This window comes from Pteropus medius, unplaced genomic scaffold, assembly GCF_902729225.1.
Source record: "Pteropus medius unplaced genomic scaffold, Ma_sr-lr_union100, whole genome shotgun sequence".
Lineage (NCBI taxonomy): Eukaryota > Metazoa > Chordata > Mammalia > Chiroptera > Pteropodidae > Pteropus > Pteropus medius.
In genome coordinates this window covers 7,125,300-7,150,552 of record NW_024352783.1, presented here as the reverse complement: position 1 = coordinate 7,150,552, position 25,253 = coordinate 7,125,300, and the positions used below count along the sequence as shown (strand labels likewise).

Genomic DNA, 25,253 nt, shown 5'->3' with positions numbered 1-25,253 from the left:
CCGTGCCACAGACTGTGAGAGCTCAGGGCATCAACCGGGATTCCTGGAAAGATTCAGAACCTCAAGCGTGGGACAGTTGTGTCCGGCTCTTAGAAGCAGTACTACAGCTCCGCTTATTGTGTGGAGAGTAACCAAGGTACAAGCTCACCAGCCTAGACGAGACCTCTAGAGCAGAGGTCTCCAGACCCGGGCCCCAGCTTAAAACTTTCAACAGTCCTTGATTAAACGCCCCCAATGGCTCCTCTCCACCTTCGCTGAGACAGTCAACGTTAACCTCTCTTTTCAGGGCCACCCAAGTGCTTGTCTCTTCTAGCAGAACAAGCCGGGCTTCTCAGAAGGTCTCAACCTCAGCCCGGCCGCTGCATTTTCAAGTCCAGGCATCGGTGTGAGCTGGACTACATTTCCCTAGAGCCTCCGCGCTCACTTTCGTTTCCTGCCCCTTTGTTCGGAAGCACTCTGAGCGCGGCGTGTCTGTGTCCTCGCGGTCCTTTCTTGCTGTGACCCGCCCATTCTGGACCCGGGAGGAGCACACGCTGTTCAGGAGTGTGTGTCTGTCCAGCAGGGAATTGTCAGATTTGGGGGCTCTCCCACTGGGTCTGTCCCCGGGCCCGCTGATCTGGCCATAATCCTTTCTGCTGGACTAGGGTGATACAAGATTGTGCGCTGACACCTTGACCCTACCCCTCTGCTGTGGGTTTTGTGTGTACCTGACATTGGTGTGTGAATGTTTAATGTACGAGAAAGCCCCGGTCCTTTACTGGGAAACAGGCTGAGGGCCTGCATAACCTGAAGCGCTTAGCCGAAAGGTGAAGCAGGTGAGGCCCAAGGCTCCCAGTGCTTGGGTTACATCAGAGACCAAAGCGCATGCGCCTGTGTGTCCTTGCGACCCACAGTGTGGTGGAACCATTGTGTAGACTTCTACAGTGTTAACGTGGGAGGGTGTGGATGTAAGAGATCCATTTGTGTATATCGTGAGAAAGTGGTATTGCTTAGTGATGTGACAGACAAGTTACTGAACTTTGTGCCTCTTATTCCTTATCTGTCAGAAGAGTTTTACCATAGGTAATGGTTGTGGAGTTTAAATGTAATTTTGATATGAAATAGTTGCCATGGTACCAGGCACCAAGTAAAGGTTCAATCAGTAGTAGTGATTATTAATAGTAGGCCTCCATCTCCTCATTTGTACATAAAAAGAAACAAACCCAGGGAGGAAAAGTAACTTGTTCTTTGTCACCCAGCCAATTGGCACATTGTAGTAATTAGAACCCAGGGGCTCTCACTCTCGGCAAGGTACTTTCTGCCAAGGCTACACTTGTGTATGCGGCTGGCATCTTGGTAACAGTATCTTTACCGTTGTCTGTGATTTTTCTGTGTTCCTGAGTGTCTCTGCAGGGCCCTGGGGTAAAGGTTATATAGAGACTTGCCTGTGTTCAGGGCTTCCTGAAGACTGAGTGACTGTGGAAGTCCTTAACTTTAGTCTTAGCTCAAAAGATATTGCTCCAGATCCCTGGTTATGGTTGTGAGTGGGGTCTCAGAGGATGAAAAAAATACGATGAAAAAGGGAAAAAATTCGATCTAGAATCTCTTGTCAAAGTTTCTAGAAGGATGATGGTAATTCCCCTGAAGACATGTGGAGGACTTGGATGAGGTTGCTATACCCAAATGGTGGTTCAAAGGCTGTGATTGTGGAGGCTTGGACCCTCAAACTCCAGAACAGAGGTAAGAAATACACATAAGAAAAAGTTCTGCCATTACCTAGGCATCTACAGTGTGCACGTGCAGTCTCGTAGTCTTTTTTCCTTTTTTTTTTTTTTTTTTTTTTAACGACAGCCTTGTATATTACGTGTGGGCAGCTCTGAGAGCTTAGGCAAGTCATTAGTTACCTCATTTGTAAAAAGCGATTTATTGGAAGTATCTGTACATTGTGAGTGCTCTATAAGTAGTAGTAATTTTACTAATATCATCATTCCCTTTTTACTTGAAGCTCTAAAAAAGTAAGAAATCTTACTCTTCATACTCTGTTACACTAGATACCTCTCCAAAGGGTGAAAGAGAGGGCAAGTCAAGTTCTTTGGAAAGAGAGAAGGAAATGAGCATGGAGAAGCTGATCAATTGTTTGGCATTATAGCACAAGGGAGAGTTCAGGCGCACAGCTGGGGCCTACATCAGCAGAGTCCATGACCTTGGTCTCACTTATGGCAGGGTTGGAAACTGCTTTTTGGTTTCCTTTCTGTTCCCTCTTAAGAAGTGTCTGCCTTAAGGAGATACAAAGGGATGGCCCAGATGAGGGGGGATTTCCATAGTCTATTTGTAGTCTGGTTTTCCTCAAACATCCTGCCTCAGCCCCTTCAATTTCCCAAGGCCTTGGAACTTAGGAGTTCCTATCTCTACGTTACCCTTCAGTGATTGTCACAGTTCAGTACAGGAAGCGGGTAGGCATATAGGGAATTTTGGGCTTAGGAGTATGATCGAACATTGATTATACCTTTTGTTTTCATAAAAAAAGGATAGAAAGAAAACCCCATAAAATCTTGGTTAGTGGTGATGTGCAGAAAATAGTAATAATTAACTGATAACTAAATGACCTTTAGCGAGCGCTTATTCTTTACCCTTTATATGCATCAATGTACAATGCTTTCCCCATTTTTCAAATGAAGAAACAAGCACAGAGGAATCTTGCTAATGGCCATGCAGAGCCAGGATTTAAAAGCAGGCTGCCAGCCCCACAGCTAGTGTTCTAGTGAGAAAAGATTGTAGGAGGCATAGATTTAAAAAAAAATGTGAAGCCTTGTACTGTTTATAATGCCTGAAGGCTTGAAATACCTACTTCTTTCCTAAACAAATCTACTGGGGACTTTAAGTATTGCTTTTGGTGGGTGAGGGAGGGGAAGAATTGAACAAATAATAAACTATAGAATATTAGGAAAACAATTATCTGTAGAAAAAAATAAATATAATTCTACCACCCAGAGATGAAGAAGTGCTCAAAGGTGTTACGATCATTTTTCTTCCTATAGGCAAAAAGTCAAAATGGCAAAGTAAATCATGAACAGAAGGTTGCTTGATGGGTGTGGAATCAGACAAAGGGAGTTAAGTGTATCATTAATTTATTTCCAATACTTTGGGCCTACTGTCTTGTCAGGCACACTCTGCTAGGTGCTTAGGATGCAGATGTGAATGAAATGACATTGCAGTTTAGTGGATTGTGTGTATGTGTGTGTGTGTGGTGGAGCCAGCCTAGGATGGCTGCAGACTTAGAGTGGGCCGAGAACACTCGTGATCTGGTGGCTGAAGAGCCCTGTGACCTTGACTGTTGGGAATGGGCACTGCTGCCCTTTGCCTCTGTGGCTCGTTTTCCTTGTTCTATGAAGTTGGATGGTTTCTCCATTTGTAAATAAAGGAGTTGAGGCTAGAGGTCTTTTAAACTTCTCTCCAACCTTAATAGTATGTGTGGATTTTTTTTTTTTTTGTCACAGGGATCATTCTCAGAACAAAGGCTCAAACATATCCTGAACCCAGTTAATGATCATACCTTTCCCTGACTAAATTTCCATTTAGTATACTCTCTGAGGTTGTCTTTTGAAGCTTCATTACTGACATTTCTGTGGAATCCTTCAAACCGTGTGACAGCCAAGGTCAGAGGCACATTTTGTGATAAGTGATTATTTCTAATCTACTAGGTCTGACATACATAATGACAAACTGGATTTCTTTATTACTCTTTCCTTCTAGCTTTGCCACCTAAGGACTCTGCCCTTTTCCAAAATGGGTATCTTGAGGAGGAGATCATGGCTACTTTTCTCCAGGCAGTGAAGTCCCAGGTAAGTTGAGGATTTTCATCTCATCTCTAAAATTTCATTTTAATTCTTGAAGCAAATAAACTTTTTCTTAGCATGAAGCATGTCAGCCCTATTAGCATCACCAGTTTTAAAAGATGGGATCAGGTGGGTGGGATGGACTGTCAACATAATGATGACTGTGTGTTCCTCAGTTGTGTGGAAGTAGCATAGAATAAGGGGGCTTGTCAGCTTCTCCCATCAATTGGCAGTAGGGGAGATGGGGAATTTGAGGCCCCTTTAGCAGATCATTGAGGAGGAGGACTGATAGAGCATGGTTGGATGAGGACCAAGCTTCCATTTGTTTATTTGAGACATTTAGCTTAGATATACAAAGGCATGAGACATGTCTTGCTTCTATCTGCTTAGGAATTAATTCCCTGGGGAGAAAAGACATGTACAAAATCTGTGTGGTACAAGTCAGCAAAATTATTGAGGGTCTACTTAATAATAAAGTGTTTTTGGAAAAAAAATATATGAATTCAGAGGAGAGTGAGCAAACGTGTCTGCCTGAGAGAGATTTGGAAGGCTTTATTCATTCAACCAGCATTTTTAAGGTACTCTCAGGCTAATGGAATAGTGAGATTTGAAATGGGCCCTAAAGGATGAGTGGATTTTTGATAAGAAAGATTTGCGGAGTCATTGATATTAATGGCTTAGGATTGAGGAGAAATACTGCTTTCTCTGAGACAGAAAAAAAGGAAGTACACTGAAATCATAGGTATACTGTCTTATAAAAACTTAAGAGGCTTCTGATCTGTTTGCTTCCAGTCTGTTCTATGTACTAATAATCATAGTCAAAGTTTGTTCCTAGATAAAATTCTCAAGCTTGGGATATTTTTAGTTTCTTACTTACCATGTATCTTTCTTATTGAAAATAATCTTAAGGCCCCTGAACATTAGCCTTGGATGGGAAGGCTATATATCCTTAATCTGATCTTTTTACAGGGCTAAGTCATTTTGTTTAGCTGAGAAGTTTTAATAGGCCTTTGTTGTTCAAAGCCTTTTTTAGACTTATTTCCTATTGTATGAGTTCTAGAAAGAGTTTGCTTTTCCAATCATGCAAAGCCCCAAATTTCTGGACTCTATATTCCATTTTTATTTTGGCTTGAAAATTAACAAATTCTTTTTTGAGCTCAACTCTTTTTTTCTTTGCCAAATAGATCCAGTAGCATCCTATACAAACTAGTATTCTGGCTCTTTCCAACCTGTTCCCCTATAGCTACAAGATTGATGAGCCAATGCCACCTGTATATTTTATGTTTTTGTTATGATACCTTCCAATTCAAGGTGCTAGTTTCTGAATTATTAGTGTTGGCTAACTTATAACTGGTCTAACCAATAGATCCAATATATATAATGGCCCCAATGCAATAGAAATTTATTTCTTGTTCTTATAACCCTATGACTGGGTCAGCAGATTGATAAGGTGGCCATTCAGGGCCTTAAGCTAGTTGAAGCTCTATTGTCTTAACCACATGGCCACCGAACTCCCTTTAGGTGTCATCTTCATACCAGCTAGCCAGAAACGGAAAGCAACATGGAGGAATATATGTGAGTCAGGTTTGGAAATGGCACACCTTACTCTGCTTGCATTCCATTGGTTAGAACTCAGTCATGTGGCCACATTTAATTGTAAAGGAGATTGGGAAATGTTTGCATACCTAGAAAAGAGGAAGAGTACTTTAGTGAGCAGTTAGCAGTTTCTGGTACTCTCTTCAAACATTTAGGTTGTTTAAAACTATTTTGCTGTTTTAAGTTATAAATAGATAAGAATCTTCATTTATAACTCTTTTCCCATATTTATGACCATTTTCTTATAATTTATTTCTGGTTATAAAATTACTATGTCAAAAAGGTATACATATCTTAAGATTCTTTAACATACAATAAAATCTTGCCTTTGACACTGTGACCATATTTGGATCGATTTCCTCCCCATCCCATTAATTTCTCCTAATTCTGCCTCATTTAACCTTTTCTTTAGAACCACATGTCAGTATTTCAGGGCTTTGTGTTATTCAAGGACATGGCTGTGAACTTCACTGAGGAAGAATGGAGAGAACTGGACTCTGCTCAGAGAGTCTTATACAGGGATGTAATGCTAGAGAACTATAGAAACCTGGTCTTTTTGGGTAAGGTTGGGTCCTCTCACCTCAGGTTGGCTTTTGGGATGCCTTTGCTTTCTAAAGATTCCTTTGCTCCTATTAGGGGAAAATGAGGCTTTGGTGGTTTTTTTTTGTCCCCAGAATCGAGATATCAGAACCTTAAGCTATTTCTTACCCTGTTGGTGTAGAAAATATTCACTCACTTTTGACAATGAGTTATCCTGTCTACTCGCTAAAATGCAACAGAGTTGGATGAAAATAGGGTGATCTTTGTCTTTTGAACTTACAATCACATTCTGTTTCTTTCCCTTGTGCAGGATTTCCATTTTTGAAACCTGATATCGTCTCGCAATTGGAACAAGTGGTAAACCCACAGATGCAGGAGGGAGAAGTGCTAAGCAGCAGCTGTACATATGAGTGAGAACAAGGCAGATAACATTTTTCAAAATATGAGTTAGGGTTTCTTCCTCAAATCTTCCAGGCCTATAGAAAATGTCGAGGTCCCCTCCAGTCTCATCTTCACTTGGACATATCAGAGTCCTGATAGCCTACCTTCCTACTTCTTCCCAGACTTGAGGAAGGGATGCTTCATCCTTAAAGTTATAATCTTAATGCTTGATCCAGAGATCATTGTGCCTTGCCCTTGGCATTTTATGAAGTCATTCCCTTCTTCTGTCAGCAACTGGAGACTCTCCTTCACTCACTTTGTCTTCATTGTACCTAGTTTTTTCCTACCTAAAAAGCATGAAGAGAATGAAGAATTTGAATGTAGTTTTAAGGAATATAATTTTACATTCAATTTTAAATATTTAAAATTGATAGAATTAGCTGAGTACATGTGGGAGGTGAGGGAGTAACAGACAAAGATAATTCCCAGGTTTCTGGTTTGGATGTGTAGGTGGATGGAAGTTCTCTTCCTTGAGATGGAGAACACAGGAAAAGTAATAGAGTCGGGGAGTAGAAGATGAGTTCCATTTTCCTAAATTGTTTGAGTGTCTACAGAAGTTTAAACCAGTGGTTCTCAACCAGGGACGATTTTGTCCCCAGGGCACATTTGGCAATGTCTGAAGACTCAGCGAGTACTGTGGGCATCTAGTGGGTAGAGGATAAGGATGCTACTAAACATCCTACAGTGCACAAGACTGCCCCTCACTCAAAGATTTGCTTGCCATCTTTGAGAAACTCTGGTCTAAATGAAGATGTCTGGAAGGTAGAAGAATATAAGGAGGATATGTCCAGTAAGTATTGGTGAAGGAAAGAGATTGTAACTGGTAGTACAGATTTGGGAATTATCTGAGAATATGGTAATTGAAGTCATGTGAGTGGATGAGATCACCAATAGAGCATGAAAAATTTCAAGAGAACCTAGAAGCCTAAAGAACATACACATTTAAATATCTGTCATTATATGTATATCTTGAGTAATTTTCAAAAGTAAACATGTAGAGAAAAAACTGGTGACAAATATAGTAAAATGATAATTATTTTTATTTTTAATAATGGGCAATGGCAGTAAAGGTATGTTATATAAATTTTTGTATTTTTAAAATTTATTAACATAAATAAATGAAAGAGAGTCCAAAAAGGATACTAAGAAAGGATGGCCAGAGTTAGTTAGAAACCAGGCCAAGTTAGTTGCTGCAGAAGTCAATAGAAGAGATTATTTCAAGAAGAAAGGGAGGGGCTCATAGTGTTATGTGCTAGAGAGAGCAAGTATAAAAGACCTGAAAGTGTCCATTGGACTTAACATTAATAGGTGTTCCTTTTTTTTGGGTAACCTAACAGTGGATTAGTTCCCCTGTTACCATTTCTGTCTTCTGATTAACTTCTATTGCCTTCTTTTAACTTTCATTTTCCTGCATTATATAAGGTTGTCAAATCCACATATTGAGATTACTTTGAAAATAGTCCTTAACTTACAAAGACATATGTGCTGTGTTTGTTTAACCCATGATGAGGTTGAAAGTATACTTATAATATCTCCAATTACAAAGTCCCAACATTACAACAATTAAAAAGTATGTCATGTGTAGTTTACCCATAATAAAGCTGAACTAGTACTAGTAGTAGGTCTAATCTGATCCTCCTAAAATTTCTGCATTCTCCTGAACATTGACCTTCTTTAAGCCTGTAATGACTGTGAGAAGGCCTTTAGTGATCGATTAGCCCTTATTCAACATCAGAGAACTCATATTGGAGAAAAACCCTACAAATGTGAAGAATGTGGTAAAGCCTTCAGTCAGAGCTCCACTCTCATGAAACAAAAAAATCCACACTGGAGAGAAACCTTACACCTGTAAAGATTGTGGAAAGGCCTTTAGCCAGAGTTCATTACTTACTCAACATCACAGGGCTCATACTGGAGAGAAACCATTTGAAAGTAACAAGTGTGGAAAAGCCTACAGTAAAAGTGCCCATCTTGCTCAGCATCAGAGGATTCACACTAGAGAGAAACCTTGTGAGTGTAATGAATGTGGTAGAGCTTTCAGGTATAGTTCAGCCCTAATTAGACATCAGAGACTTCACAGTGGAGAATCACTCTGAACATGTGGACAAATTCATTCAGACTTTTCATTCACTTAGTAAATACCAAAGAATCAAACTTTCACAGGTTATTACAATTATGATACTTTTTCATTTTAAAGAATAAAAATACCCGCCTCTATTTACTCCTGCAAAGTGTTAGCTGCCAGAATACCACAAATCCAAGTAAAGAAACATCCTAAATCTGGAATAGCCCAAGAGGCTCAAAACATCAGTCTTTATATGTGTGTGTGTGTGTGTGTGTGTGTGTGTTTATCCATACTTGAAAATAGCTAACGTCATCATGAAGTAATCCCCTCCATCCCTGGCCCCAGGAATAGGCTATTCCAACATGCCAAAGAATTCTAGTTGTTTAAATTGAGCTTGTTGCCCCTTGTATTGATTGTGATAGTACTACGTTCAAGCTAAATAGAGAAACTCACGGTTGTTTATATATCATAATACCACCTTCCTATAAATCTTTGCCCTAATATATAGTCATTCCTACCCCAGTGTATACCTGCTTTACCTTGTCCAGTTTTCTGTGCTCATCTCACAGAGGCAGTATGGTATGTATCCCAATTAATAGGCTAGTTGTTGAGACTGATGACACTTCACACCAAGAGAATTTCAAAGTATTACTCATACAAAGGACTTCTGAGAAGAGCAGGGTTGGTGCAAACCAATCTGGAATGGCAATAGCAAAGAGCAGGTTGGGCCATTTTAGTGGCTAGGATGTGGGGCTAGAGAAGTCACCATGCATGGGTTTGTGGGGTTCAATCTTGCAAGATTCAAACTCCATTGGCAAGAGCCCGGGAGGTATACACATATTTCCTTATCTAAAGTACCAAATGTATGGAGTTGGGGAGGAAGGGGAGAAGCTCAAATGCTAGCAATGACCAGATATCAGAAATGGAGTCAGACTCTTTATACATTCATTTTTCTCAGAAAATCTTTGTTCACTTATTTCAAAATAACTTTTTAATGTTACTGTGTTTTTTTCTTTCAAAGAATCTATTTTGCTTTTATCATCTTCCCCATCTTTTGGTTCACAACCTTCTCAGGAGCTTCCCATTGTAATCTGAAACATGCCCCAGTATGAGAGGGAGAAACCAAAGAAAGAGGCAGCCACTCAAGATTGGTTGGTGGCAGTTTTAATGAGCAAGGGAACTTAAGAGGCTTATCTTGGGCAATTGCAAGATGATAATTTTCTGCACCTGCCCACCAATCTTTAAGGTTTATATAGAGGCCTTAACAAGGTTCAGTTCTATATTCCATGCAGATAGTCTCAACACCACATTTCGATCTCAAGGTTTTATCCTTGGGGTAGATTCCGGGAATGGGGAAGACAAGTGGAACACACATTCCAAGGACTGGAGGGGGTGGAAAGCCACCTATTGCCTAGGTGCAGCTCAGGGGTCATGTCTTCTTGGTGACCTCCCCCAACATCTTCCTAGGATCTTCTTTTACCTTTTCCCCAAGGCCGAAGTTATAAGTATCACTTCTCAGAAAGTAAACGTTATTTACCCTGGAAACTGACAGTCTTACATGGTACTGTTTTATGCAACTCTGACAGGAGAGTCGGGAGAAGATTGAGCCAATACTTGTAGAAAACATTTTAGAAAAATATATATTGCCTATGACTTTCTATTAAAGTACCATCAGATTAACTTACCTGGGGTTGTCTGATAAAAATTCTTGTACATGACCTTAAGAAATTTTATGTGCGCTTAATGAAGCCAGGTATTTACTGGTCACACCTTGACTTTTTACATATATGCAGTTTATATTTCTTTTAAGTTATCCTAAGGTTAAATTGATCTTAAGTTTCTTTTTTTTAGGTTTCCATGAATTATGTACCCTTACTTTTTTCTTTGTTGTTGGCATTTTCAGTTACCCAAGAGAATTATTGTATAGAATTGGAGTCTCTTGATTATCATTTCAGATTTACTCGTCAGAACTGCTTTATATTTTTCTCACTAAAAGGGCTTCTCTGACCTCTTCCTGATTACCAATTTTCTTACCATTCTCTTCTATTTAAAACATTTATACAGTGTTAGGTCCAGCTTAAAGTTCAACAGGGCTTGAGTTTCATAGCTGAAAAGCCCAACTTAAGGTAGAGAAGAAAGGATTTTAGTTCTGAAAATCAGCTGTAAGACAAAATGCTTTGAAGAAATAGTGAAATAATTTTTGAATACCTGAAATCCTACTAACTTTGAAATTGAAAGCAGTGGAAAAGTTATCTATAACAGTGTCCATAATTAGAATCATACCTCTTAAAATAATGTTTATTAACAACTTAAGTAATAAAGTCACAAACTTTGTCTTCCCTGGAGTCAGCTTTGTTTGTAGATAAACCTTAGCTCTTCCTTCAGAGGCCTCATCCATGATAACCTGGTTTAGAATTAAAAACTCAGGACAGGTGTCCTTGAACAAAAGACCTGTCCTAGAATGGGTCGGTAGCATGAATTTGTGGATTGTATTGTAGTGAATAGGTTTAATTCTATTGTAGTCTAAATATAGTTCAGATTCTGAACTATTAAGATTTCTAGGACATGATGGTGACAAGATATTTGAAATCAGAACAGTTTCAGAAATTTTATGACTCAGACTATCTCTTCTTTTAATATGTGCCTTTAGTAGTAGGATCTATGCTTTACACTTTAATGTTTCTAACAGGATCATCTTAATGCTTTCTATACTTGCCCTCTTGTTTGAGAATATAATCCCTCTCCTTTTACTACTTAAGCTAAAACTGTGTGTTTGTTTGGTTAAGGCAAGGTCTTGGGGGTGGCGATTGTGAATTTTGGAGTTTAATTTAAGGCTTTATATAATACATTTTTTGATATTTTCATCTCTTTTTGGAAGGTAATATGGATTCTTCAGTTTTTATTTTATTATATATTTTTTATGATAACATTGATTAATGAAATCCAATGTTTCAGCTGTACACTTTAACAGTAAGGCATATATATATTTACACTATGTTCATCTCCCATAGTTATATTTCTTTCTGTCACTACATACTTGACACCCTTTATCCTGTCTATCGGCCCCTACTCCGACCCTCTATCCTCTGGTACCACTAGTCTATAGTCCGTGTCCATGAGTCTCTGTTTGTTTATCCTGTTCATTTGTTGCTTTTAGGTTTATATCACACATATAAGTGATATCATGTGGTTTTCTACCTTTTCTGTCTGGCTTATTTCGCTTAGCATGATTATCTCGAGGTCCATTCATGTTGTCGCAAATGGCATATTTCATCTCTTCTTATAGCTGAGTGATATTCCATTGTATATATGTGCCACATCCTCTTTAGCCAATCATCAATCATAGGACACTTCAGTTGTTTCCATGTTCTGGCCACTGTGAATAGTGCTGCTATGAATATCAGTGTGCAAATATCTTTTCGGATATGGGTTTTCAAGTCTTTGGGGGTAAATACCCAGTAGAGGAATTACTGGATCATATGGTAGATCAATTCTTAGTTTTTTGAGGAACCTCCATACTGTTTTCCATAGTGGCTGTACCACTTTGCAGTCCCACTAGCAGTGTATGAGGGTTCCTTTTTCTCTGCATCCTCTCCAACATTTGTTATTACTTGTCCTGTTGATTATAGCTATTCTAACAGGTGTGAGATGGTATCTCATTGTGGTTTTAATTTGCATTTCCCTAATAGCTAGTGATGTTGAACATCTTTTCAAATATTTATCGGCCATTTGTATGTCCTCTAGGGAGAAGTGTCTGTTCAGGTCATCTGCCCATTTGTTGACTGGATCGTTTGTTTTATTTTGTTGTTATTGAGTCATATGAGTTCTTTGTATATTTTGGATATTAGGCCTTTATCAGAGGTGTTGCTTGCAAATATATTTTCCTATTCAGATGGTTGTCTCTTTACCTTGTTGACAGTTTCTTTTGCTGAGCAGGAGCTTTTTAGCTTGATGTATTTAGCTTCATTTATTTTTGCTTTTACTTCCTGGTTTTTGAGGTCAAATTCATAAAATCCTGTTTAAGTCTAAGGTCCTTGAGTTTAGTTCCTATGTTTTCTTTTATGTATTTTATTGTTTCAGGTCTTACATTCAGGTACTTAATCCATTTTGAGTGAATTTTGGTGTGGCGATAGACAACAGTCTAGTTTTATTCTTTTGCAGGTGGCTTTCTAGTTTTCTCAGCACCAATTATTGAAGAGGCTTTCCTTTCTCCACTGTATGTTTTTGGCTTTTTTGTCAAAATTCTTTTCCCATATAAATATGGGTTTACTTCTGGACTCTCGATTCTGTTCCACTGGTCCATGTGTCTGTTTTACTGCCAACACCATGCCGTGTTGATTACTGTCACTTTGTAGTATAATTTGAAGTCGGGCAGAGTGATGCCTCCAGCCTCATTCTTTTCTCTCAGGATGGCTTTGGCAGTTCGGGGTCTTTTGTGCTTCCATACAAACCTGATGATTTTTTTATTCTATTTCTCTAAAAAATGCCAATGGGATTTTGATGGGGATTGCATTAAATCTGTATAATGCTTTAGGTAATATGGTCCTTTTAACTATGTTGATTCTTCCAGTCCAAGAACACAGAATATCTTTCCATTTTTTTGTATCTTCTTCTTTTTCTTTTAATAGGGTCTTGTAGTTTTCATTATATAGGTGCTTCACATGTTTTGTTAAATTTATTCCTAGGTATTTTATTCCTTTTATTGCAATTGCAAAAGGAATTAGTTTTTCCACTTCTTTTTCTGCATCTATTGAAATGATCATATGATTCTTATTTTTAAATTTGTTTATGTGGTGTATCACATAAATTGATGTGCGCATGTTGAACCACTCCTGTCCCCTTAGGATGAAGTCTACTTGATCGTGGTGTATAATCTTTTTAATATGTTCTTTATTCGATTCGCTAGTATCTTATTGAGGATTTTTGCATCTGTGTTCATCAGAGATATTGGTCTGTAGTTTACTTTTTTTGTGATACTAGGTTTTGGTATCAGAGTAATATTGGCCTCATAAAATGAGTTGAGATGTATTGCCTCCTCCTTGATTTCTTTGGAAGAGTTTGAGGAGAATAGGTATTAAATCTTCTTTGAATGTTTGGTAGAATTGACTGGTGAAGCCATCTGGTCCTGGACTTTTACTTTTTGGTAGGTTTTTGATGATTGTTTCTATTTCCATACTGTTGATCAGTCTATTTAGATTTTCCTGTTCTTCTTGATTCAGTCTAGGAAGATTGTATTTTTCTAAGTACTGGTCCATTTCTTCTAGGTTATTAAATTTGGTGTTATATATTTTTCATAGTATTCTTATATGATCCTTTGTATTTTTGCGATGTATTTTTCCTCTTTCATCTCTGATTTTGTTTCTTTGTGTCCTTTCTGTTTTTTCTTAGTGAGTCTAGCCAAGGGTTTGTCAATTTTATTAACCTTCTCAAAGAACCAGCACTTTGTTGCATTTATTTTTTTTATTTTTTTGTTTTGTTTTTCAATTTCATTTATTTCTGCTCTAATTTTGATAATTTCTTTCCTTCTGTTGACTTTAGGCCTCATTTGTTCTTCCTTTCCTAGTTTTTTAAGATGAAGCGTTAGGTTGTTTATCTGGGCTCGTTCTTGTTTTTGGAGATAGGCCTGTAATGATATGAACTTTCCTCTTATGACTGCTTTTGCCATGTCTCAAAAGTTTTGATATGTTGTACTATCATTATCATTTGTATCTATATATCTCTTGATCTCTCTTTTTATTTCTTCTCTGTCCCAGTTATTTTCAGTAGTATGTTGTTTAATCTCCATATGTTTGTTGTTCTTCCTGTTTTCTTTTTTGCCACTGATCTCTAGTTTCAAAGCATTATGATCAGAGAATATGATTGGTATGATTTCAACCCTCTTATATTTTGTCGAGGCTATCTCTGTGTCACAGTATGTGTTTGATTCTTGAGAATGTTCCATGTGCACTAGAGAAGAATATATAATCAGCTGTTTTGGGATGGAAGACTCTGTAAATGTCATTTATGTCCAGTTGATCTAATGTGTCATTTAAGGATGTTATTTCCTTATTGTTTTTCTATTTGGATGATCTGTCCATATCTGACAGTGGGGTATTTAGGTCCCCTCCTATGATAGTGTTTTGGTTCATTTCTCCCTTTAGTTCTGTTAGTAATTGCTTTACATGTATCAGGGCTCCCTGATTGGGAGCATAGATATTAATAAGTTATATCTTCTTGGTGCATGATTCCCTTTATCATTATGAAGGGTCCCTCAGTATTTTCTTTATCTTTTTTATTTGGAAGTCTATTTCTTCTAATATCAGTACTGCTACTCCTGCTTTCCTCCGAATGCCATTTGTTTGAGATATCATTTTCCACCCTTTCACTTTGAGTCTATATTTGTCTTTGGAGCTGAGGTGTATCTCCTGGAGGCAGCATATGGTTGGGTTTTGTTTTTTATTCATTCTGCAACTCTGTGCCTTTTTATTGGCGAGTTCCATCCATTTACATTTAGGATGATTATTGAAATATGAGGTTTTCTTATAACCATTTTACCTTTTGCTTTCTGGTAGCTTGTTGTTTCCATTGCTTCCTTGTCCTTGTGTTTCCGTTTTCTTTTTTTTGGTTGGCTTTTGCAGGTTTTGCCTCTGGTTCTTCTTATTTTATATTATATACTTCATTTCTGAATCTTTGGTGTGTGGTTACCATTATGAATGTGTAAAGGATAGTCGACCATTTTCTTCTGTGCATGCCTTATCTCCATTCCCATTTTTGAATTTGGATCTTTGAATTCTACCCTTTTCAGTCATTGTTGTCTCAATTTGTCCCCATGTATGCTGAACGTTTATTATTATCTTGCTATAGCAATTCTCTTATTATTTAAGCTTATAACGCCCTATTCTTATTAAGGTTTGCACTCCTCTGCTTCTATTGGCCTAATAGTCACCTTACTCCTAATTATGCATTTTTCTTTTTTTGTCATTTTGTTTTAGGTGAGCTGACCCCTTTTAGTATTTCCTGTAGTGCAGGCCTCATAGTGGAGAATTCCCTCAATTTTTGTATGTCTGGAAAGGTCTTAATTTCTCCTTCATATCTAAAGGAGAGCTTAGCTGGATACATTATTCTATGCTGGTAGTTCCTTTCACTTAATAGTTTGAATATTTGATTCCATTCCTTTCTGGCTTGTAAGGTCTGTGCTAAGTCTGACGATAATCTTATTGGTTTTCCTTTATAGGTTACCATCTTCTCCCTGGCTGCACTGAGAATTCTGTCTTTGTCTTTGATTTATGATAATTTTAATACAATGTGTCTTGGTGAAGGCCTTTTTGGTTTGAGATAATTGGGTGTTCTGTTGACTTCTTGAATTCTACACTCCAGCTCATTCCTTAGATTTGGGAATTTCTTGTCAAGTATTTGTCTGAAAATGCTTTCTAATCCTGCTCTTTTTCCTCACCTTCAATAATGCCCATTATTCTTATGTTTACTCTCCTGATGGTATCAGCTAGTTCTTGTATTTCTCTTCTAATATTTTTCATTCTTCAGTTTCTCTCTTCTGATTTATTTCTGGATTTCTGTCTTTAATATCACTGATCCTTTCCTCTATTTGGTCCACTCTATTTCCCAAGCTTGCTATTTCATATTTCGAGTCTTGCAGTGTGTTCTTTATTTCCAGAAGTTTTATTTGCTTCTCTTTGAGGGGTTCAGTCTCTTTGCTCTGCTCATCCAGGTGTTTTTTCAATTCCTGAAATTGTTGAAGTGACTCGTTTTGGAAGTCACTGAGTTTTTTCAGAAGTACCATCCTGAATTCTCTGTCATTTAAGTTGCACATTTCTATTTTTGTAAGCTTATTTTCTTGAGGTTTTTCTCTTTCTTTCTGTTTTGCCTAGTCACCTTGGTTGTTCATGGTGTTTAATGGACTATTTCTTTGCTGGGGCATTATGGAAGTGTATTCTGCTGTTTTCCCAGAAAGAAGGTTTATTATATAAAGGTCTCTCTTTAGCCTATTGCAAAGATGGCACTTTTCTTTTGGTTTCCAGTAAGTGTTGTCTAAGCTTCTTGGATTTATGCTTTATATAAAGTCTTAAAAATGCTTTTTTATTTTCTTATAGATCACACTCACTACCCTCTTTCTCAGTACCTGTCAGTGTCAGCAACAGTTTTGGTAGTGTTTGCTCAGATTCCCCTGAGGCTCTGTGGTGTTCGCTCTCAGAGGATATGGGGGGAGGGGCCTTCTGATTTGGGGGTTGGGGGTTGCAGCTCTGCCTTGGTTTTGCAGCCCCAGCTGGTGAAAATCAGCTGTTGTGTCTCTGCCACTCCAATTCTCTGCCCTCTGCTTGATTACTGGGCCCTGCTGCTGGCCAGTGATATGGAGCTCACAAACTCTCCCAGGCAGGGCTGTTCAGGGAATTCGCCGCACCTTCTCCCCTCCCGCTCCTCCTATGTGTAGCTGCTGTGGCTGTGAGAGGCAGCTTCTTTATTTCTCCCAGTCCACCACCCCACAGCCAGGAGTTCTAACCTCTGGTAGCTCTTGTGCTCAGATCCCACGCTCAGACGTGCTGTTGTGCAGTTTGGTTGTTTTTGTTGAGTTTTAGATGTTCAGCTTATTGTTGTTTCAAGGGGAGAGATCTGGGGATGTCTCTCACTTTGCCATATTTCTCCAAACCTCCTAGATTCTTCAGTTTTTAAATAGTGCCAATCAAAGTTTCCAATTATGTTTAAAACTGCTTGTTTGATTGACTTGTGTTCAGTGAAGGGAAAATTAATTTACATGTTACATCTCAAATTCTTCCAAGAAGCTTGCATAGTTTTCACAGTTATGATGAGCCCATTGTATGATGACCTCAGGCTTCATGGGAGGATTTCAAGAAGAGATCTTTGTTGGTTAAAACAGGGCTTTCTCCCTTTTTTTTTTCTTTTTTTTTTAGTTTTTTAGTTTTTTTTTTTTAATCCATAGGCAGTCGTCACATTTTCACTCTTTTCAGTTTGCAACTTAGTCTCCTTTAGGAACCAATTTAAAATATCACCTCTTCCTTGACCACCATAGTTGAAAATAATCTCCTCTTTTGAAAACCTGTGCTACTCATTATTTATATCCCTCATATATGCCTATAAAACATAATTTTAGTTCAATCTCAATATCTGGTTTATCCCAACGTTAACATAGTTCCCCCCATGAGGAGAGTAACTATTTTGCTTAGATTTTTTATTGTTGTTGATTTTAAACAAAATAATACTTTCATATAATTTAACCCTTTTCCAGTTTATTAAAAAAAGTACCACTCTCTGCGGTGTTAATTTAACATCACACACAGGAATGCTACACTTTCCAGAATTTGACATTTTCAGCAATCTAGAATTACTATATCTTGTAAATGGACATACCACTACTAAAAACAGAATGCTATAAATAGAATAATGTCATTTGTTTCCAAAGGTTGGTATACTAGAGTGATGTGAAAATAATAATAAAAGCAAGATATTTTGTGGCAAACTTTGAGGGTAAGGTTAAGACTGTAACCCGCAAATTATCTTGGGGTAAACATTGCAGCTACAAGTGCTGACAGTGAGAATTCTTGGGACAAATGGGAAATAGGTTAAAAATTTTGTATAAAATAGAGTTTTTTTTTGTGAAGTCATCCCTCTAGTGCTTTTGATGCTCATATATTAGTCGATTTCCGGATATATTTTGCCAAGAGTCATGCATACAAAATGTAGTTTGAGATAAACATCTTGGGGGAAATCATATCATACTTAACATTTTACTTAATAAAAATTCTACCTTATGGCCAAAGATCCCCCTTCAAAAAAGCCAACAGATAAATTAGTGATATTAAAAATACTATAAAATTTTATTTTGCATAGTTGCATAACTTTCTATTTATACATTCATACACGAAAACACAATAATATGTGTTATCAGAGTTATACACAAAACTTTATACACGAAAACACAATAATATGTGTTATCAGAGTTATACACAAAACTTTGTATTTTATGGGCTAATTAAGGGATTCCTAAGGGCGATATCAATAATATCCTATTTTCACCTTATGTGCTGATTATAGAAGCTAACTTTGTGTAAGAATTTGACTCCAAAGAATTCAGAGGCACAGCCAAAAGCCAATTCATCCTAGTGGGGAGGTTGCTATGATACAGCAACATGGACAATTGAGAAACATTTCTGTTTAGTCCAGGTCAAAAAAATGTTTCCTAAAATAAACCTGGCCTTAGGTATCTGAAAAATTACCTCAGTTTATAAAGCAAACTTAGTTTAATCTCTTTTAGTAAATATAAGAAAAGCCACCTGATTTGAAAAGCCATTTGAAATGCAACTTGAAAAGTAGGCATTGATATTCCATGTCTTTCATTTTTATGAGCATGAAGTAAGGCAGAATTCAATATACAGACTTTTTTTTTTTTTAGCTCTCCAAACCCTTTCAGAAGATTTCCCTGACATAAACAACAGCAGCAGCAACAACAATAATAGCTAATACCTATAAAGCATTTATTATGTGCTAGACACTGTGCAGGAATCTTTCTATTCGTCAACTCATTCATTCCTCCCAACAATGCTCTAGGATAGGCAGTCATTCCTATTTTACAGACAGTGCAACCAAGGTTCAGAAAAGTTGAGTCACTGACCTCAATAAGCAATGTGGAGCTGAGTTTTAAACCCAGGTAGTCCAGCTTGAGAGTCCTTGTACTTAACCTTTTGCTATACTGCCTCTTTGCACATGTGCATGACTCTGAGATAAGTGTGTGAGGTCGGCTGCTGAGCACGCCAATCACTGGGGCATGTGGTAACTTAATGGAGCTACCTATAGGGATGGTGGAAGCATAAGTGACTGCTGGGGACTACAGATGTCAAAACTTGCTTTCTTCCATGTTAGACAACCTGGAAAGTCTGGGGGAGGACAATATGTCAAGAATAGAGGGTTTCTATATTGACTCAGAGGTAAAGTTCTGAGAACAGTCTTCACATTCCCTGGATAATGTCTTCTTAGGGAATTGCTAAAACTAGAATACTGGAAAGTCTGAGAGTGGTTTTACTTGGGTAGAACAACCTCAATTTACCTACCATTCCCTTTTAGAGAGGCCAGCATTTTGGCAATTCCCACATAGTCTTTAAGATTCATAATTGTGAGAGGGGCAGAGTCTTCTGAGAGCAGAAGACAGATGTGGGGCTGATGGTCCTTCTTGAAGAGGACTTTCTGAAACATGCCCCAGCCTCCTTTGTAGTGGATGATGGACATCGTAATAAGCACACCTGAGAAGGAATTCAGAAGCTTCTCTTTGGAGTAAATTAAAGAGGCCAGAAGAAAGAGGAAATTAGGAAAAGAAAGAGCAAATTCTTGAGATTTGTTTCCTTTTATTTCTTGTAATTTTAGGAGTATAGAATGTACTTCCTGAGATATTTTGAAATTATTCCTCTTAATCTAGTACTGTGTAGACTTAGTCATTACCCCCTGTTTACAATGAGGAGAATCAGGTCTCCAATAGAGGGGGAGAGGGCTTGAAAATCACAGGTGAGTTAGAGGTTTGGTGTCCTTTCCTTCAAAGCTGATTCGAGTAGAGGCAGTCTCAAGACTTTTCCTTTAATGCCTTGGTTTGCTCCCTCTTTATGAATATACTTGTCTTTTCCCTCACGAAAGGCTTTTTGTCTTGTAAGTTGGCCACAGGGTGCCCAACTTCCCTGCTGCTTTGAGAGGATATTTCTTTTTTATATCCTTAGCTTGTTTTCCTCATAGACTAGGAATAAGATTGCAGGTGGTTATTTTTCACTTTTAAAATGTGTCCTCTGGTTTGCTTTCCAGGGAATCCTCACATTCACTATTTCATCAGTGTCTTTCTTGTTTTTTGTTCTGGGCTAAGCCCACCTTTCTCTCTGTAGCCTCTTATTCATGAATTAGATGGGGGCATTTGAAAACCTTTACCCCGCTTAGGTGATAAAGACACAGAAATGAATCATCTTTCTCCTGCTTTTCATCTTTTGGCCTATACCCTCTTTAAGATTGGCAGGACGGCAGGAGGGACGCTGAGGGTCGTCATGGAGACCAAATGCAGTTTGGGGCGGGGGGCAGAGTGAAGAAACGCCACCGTTGATGATTGGCTAGGAAGCTACACCGTTGCTCCGGAGATTCTCCTCTGCTAGCGCACTGCTTTCAGTCCGAAAGCTCTGGCCCCGTGGCAGGCCTGGTGAGTGTCGTTGGGTAGCTACGGGAATACAATCCCGGGGCCAAGCTATGGTAATCGTCGACTTCAGGGCTGGAACTGATTCCCATGCGGCCCCGCATCCTGGCTCTTTGGTCACCTCCGGAACCCCACTGCGAGGCAGGCTCGAGGCGCCATGGCATTGTGACCGCTGCGGCACAGGACCTGGCCGCAGTCGCTTGGACAGCACGCAGCCCCACGACTCCGCATGCGGAGGACCGGCGTGGCCCGCCGGCTGTGGGGCGATCGAGACCTGCGGTGTCCACCGCGGAAGCTCAGATACGCGAGGCTCCCGCCCTGCGCAGCGCTTTCTAGGAGTGAGTGAGTCACGGCCTGATCCGCAGACTCTCCATCCAGGGAGGAAGATAGAGTGCATTTTCCTCATCAGTGCGGGAGAGGTGGACTCCAGAGAGTTGGCACCTTAGGATTCATAGCTTGCGGCACGCTTGAGAGGGCACCCGACTCTCGGTCCAGAGCTCTTGGCTTTGGAACCTACACAGGAACAAATCCCAGACGGTATTGTCCCTGGCCATGGAGGCCTCCTTTGGATGGTGTCTCAAATCGATGTGTAGGAATTCCTAACAAGGTAGACTGGGTGCAATCCTGGTCCCACCTGACTCCTTTTCCTGTCTCAGGACTCCCCTTTGGTATGGAGGAGATTGTATTGGCAAAGTTCCCCAAATGTGGATGCAGTTCTCCCCTAATTTTGTATATTTGCCCAGCTATGTGCTATAGAATTTCATTCCTCTCGACCAAGGTATTTAACTTCTCAGAGAGAATAAAGACAACCTTTTTTTCCCCTTTACCCCAGTTTTTTTTTTTTGATATATATATATAGGCCAATTCTTTTGATGACAATAGGAATATTATCAGTAGGGCAGGAAAATGTTTCCAGATATTTTTGGTATGCAAAATAATTGTCAAATATTTTAGTCTTTAGTATGAATTAATATGTTCTCTAATTTTTTTTTCGAAACTTCTCTCTCACAACTTCATCCTTTAATGAAAATAAAATGATTTATATAACCATTAGGAATTTTCTAATAGAAACATTGAACTAGGGTTAAAGGATCCATTTCAAAAGGAAAAGAGCTCACCATGAACTCTAAGACTCATCTATTAAATGTCTAACTCTACAAAACATTTTGCATTTGAGGAAGTCAGATTCCATGGAGGAGTTTTTTATTTTAGAAAATGGTCCTCATTCCCCGTCGCCCCTTCTCTCTCTCTCTCCCTCTCTCATTCTTTGGGTATGTGTGGTGAGAAGGATAAATCAATATGAAGACTCACCTGTTTAACTTCTCCAAAGCTGCTGTTGCTCCTTTGGCATTGGGGCAGAAAATGGAACAGCTGCTTGTGACTTACCAGAGAATCTCTGAGGGAAGACCAGGCAACCATGAGGGTGGGAACTATGCTGGGCGAAGAGTGTGTTCATCTTGTACTCTTCAAGGAGGATAGAACTGGTGAGGTATGATAATATCGATGGCAAGTTTCTTTCACCTTATTTAGACACTAAAGGACAAATTTCCTGATTTTTTTTTTAAGAACATAATAAAACTAGCCTAATTCTGATGTAAAAAAGGGGTTTCAATCAGGGAAATCTGTTGATGTTTTATGGTCTTCATTGCAGATATGGAGTGTCTCTCAGAGAGGCACTTGTAAAACTCTGTATATCCAGTGGTACGCTGGCGAATTATCAACAACCAGTTCTCTTAGTTGGGGGGGAGGTAACCCCTGATTTGTAGTATTTGCCATTTTATATTGGTGTGAATACTCCCATTATGGCTGATTTCAAACTACCAACAGCATTGAACTTAGAGTTGGGAAGAAATGGGCACAGTTAGCAGACCTTTCTTAAGAAACTTAGAGTTGGGAAGAAATGAGACCCACTTGGGGACCTTTCTTAAGAAAAATAGATATTCATCACATTCTGTTAATTTCGCCTAGTTACCATGAGGAAAAAAGGCAACATTTCGTAGGCAATTTGAGTACCTTGAAATTTTCCTGAGGGTTTCCATAACCTATACTCCCAAAGATGACTTTTTAACTAATCCAGTTAGCAGGACCACTGTTAAAGGATTTCTAGGAGTGACATTCTCACCATAGTCTATGTGAGTAGTGTTTCCTGCAGCAGAGAGGACAGACTTAAAGAAAGGTATTGGAAAGAATTGTGGGGAATGTCTATTTGGAAAAGACTGTGAAGATAAGAACGGGTTAGAAATGCATAAGAACACTCTAGGAAAGATGCAGAGAATCCTTTTGTTCAAGAGACAGGTTTCAGGCAACTGATAGTTGCCCTCATGAAAACCCCTAAGTTGGACAAGTTCCAGGAATGTAATTTTAACATTAAGTTTAAAATCAAATATTGCTGCTTAGCTTCTAAATATGAGGAAATGCTCAGCCATTATATATTGTTTATTATGTATAATATATGTGTCATTATATATGTATGTATGTGTATATCTCTTGGGCATTTTATATATATCTCAATTGTATATCAGCTATACAACTATATGTAGCTATATCTGTACATATATAGATACAAAACTCATATTAGAGAGAAGCCATATAATGAGGTGAGTAATGGAAGGAACTTCAGTAACCAGTGAAACCTGATTTGATATAAACTAATCCATACTTGAAATAAACTATCTTAAATGTGGGAGAATCTTGAATTTCAACAAGAGAAACCATTCTCCTGAATATAATGATGCTGATGGGGAAGTGACCATACACAGACCTCTTCTTGTAATGGAATCCCAGGGTAACACCCTTGATTGTATTCTGTACATGACTATAGGTAGTGCAAACAGTAGCCAGTTCTTTCCTATTTTTCCACCATTTGTCAACCCAGAGTCTCTTCTTTTTCTTTCCAAGGAAACTGTGTTCTACGTAGATGTTATTGAAGTCCTTTGGGGGCCCTTCACGATAACAGCATTTCTTCAAAGTGATATCCACATTTTCTAGAATGTCAACAGTCTGATCTCTGAGAATGGTCTTCATCCTAGTAGTAGATGCAGCAAAGAGCAATACCCTTTATTCTTCATCAGATAATTCACACTGAAAAAAAAAATAAAAAGCTTACAAATGCTGTGACTGTGAGAGAACCTGTCACCACTGAACTTTTAGTCTACATATGAGGATTCACCCTGGACAGACCACATAAATACAGCAAAACCTGTCTTAAACTTAATTAGCATCAATAGTGCGTATATTATGCATGATATTAATATAGTGAAAGTGGAAGATAGACAGTATTTATTTACATATCATTGATGTCAAATGATGCAAACTGGCAAAAAAACACAAATGTATTGTGAAGCCGTGGCTTAGAATTCTATCCTTATTCAGCATCACCATTTTTATAGGACTCCAATCCTGGAATTTAAATAAATACATACATAAAAAGACTTCAGTAACACCAAACTTACTGGAGAAAAACTTGTATTGCAATAGGTATGGCAAGGACTATATCATTTCTAATCATCTCTAATCATAGATTTTAGAATTGAAAGGGAACTTTAAGCCTTTTATTTTATTTTACAAACAAGGTCTGGAGAGGTTAAATAATATGCCCAAGCCATTTATTTTAGATAGTCAATAGCAGAACTGAATTTCCATGGACTTTTTTCCCATCAAAATACCCCTTTGTTGTGTGTAGACTATAGAGCAAGGATCCTCAATACCCTAGGCTGTGGACTGGTACGAATCTGTGGCCTGTTAGGAACTGGGCTGCACAGCAGGAGGTGAGCAGCAGGTGAGCTAACAAAGCTTTATATTTGCAGCCACTCCCCAGTGCCAGCTTCACTACCTCAGCTCCACCTCACATCATCAGGGATTAGATTCGCATAGGAGCACCAGTCCCTGGTGCCAAAAAGGTTGAGGACTGCTGCCATAGAGGAGTAATACTAGGAGTATAAGGGGTAGAAGGATCCTTCCAAATGGTAGAAATTAGCAAGCTGAATGAGAGACAGGAAGGAACTGACTTACTATTTAGTGGCAGTTACTGACTGGAGCACTGTGATGAGGCCAAACCATAGAGTGCAATGAATTCCTGCTATGGGCCTGGGAGTGGAGTGTGGGGCATGTGTGCCAGGATTTGCCATCCTCATTTCTTCTCGAGGCAATTGGGGATTCATTCACTGGATAAGAATGGAGTTTCTTGTTACTGAATTTAAACCTCAGAATATTGCAAAGCTGTGAAAAGAATTCTGTGCAACCATGAGTTAGAGATCACTCATTCCAATTGACATTATAACTTCTCTTGTAAAGAGTTTCCCAGTGTGATATTTTTGTGAGTGAATGAACACATTTTGTTTATGTACTTTGTACTCACAAGACTTATTAGATCAGTGGTCTCAACCAGGAGCATTTTTGCCCCCAGGGGTTAATTGCTAATGTCTGGAGACATTTTTGGTTGTCACGACTTGGGGAGAGGATGTCACTGGCATCTAGATGGTAGAGGCAAAGGATACAGCAATACACAGGACAGCCTCCATAACGAAGAACTCACTCAAAATGGCAATAGGTCTGACGTTGAGAAACCCTTTCATAGGCAATTTACCATGGCAGTATATGACCACTAGGTGGCAGTCAGGCCTGCTGT

At 38.7% G+C, this 25,253-nt stretch overlaps 1 protein-coding gene across 1 annotated transcript; it reads left to right on the top strand.

The window, feature by feature from the left end:
• The first annotated feature begins 365 nt into the window (after positions 1 to 365).
• LOC120589801 (zinc finger protein 557-like) lies at positions 366 to 21,452 on the top strand. Its single transcript, XM_039847414.1, has 6 exons — positions 366 to 815; positions 1,595 to 1,719; positions 3,733 to 3,821; positions 5,824 to 5,971; positions 6,262 to 6,361; positions 18,860 to 21,452. The coding sequence occupies exons 2-6, from the start codon at positions 1,629 to 1,631 to the stop codon at positions 18,888 to 18,890; spliced, it is 459 nt and encodes a 152-aa protein (XP_039703348.1). The 5' UTR covers positions 366 to 815; positions 1,595 to 1,628; the 3' UTR covers positions 18,891 to 21,452.
• Positions 21,453 to 25,253: the final 3,801 nt, after the last annotated feature.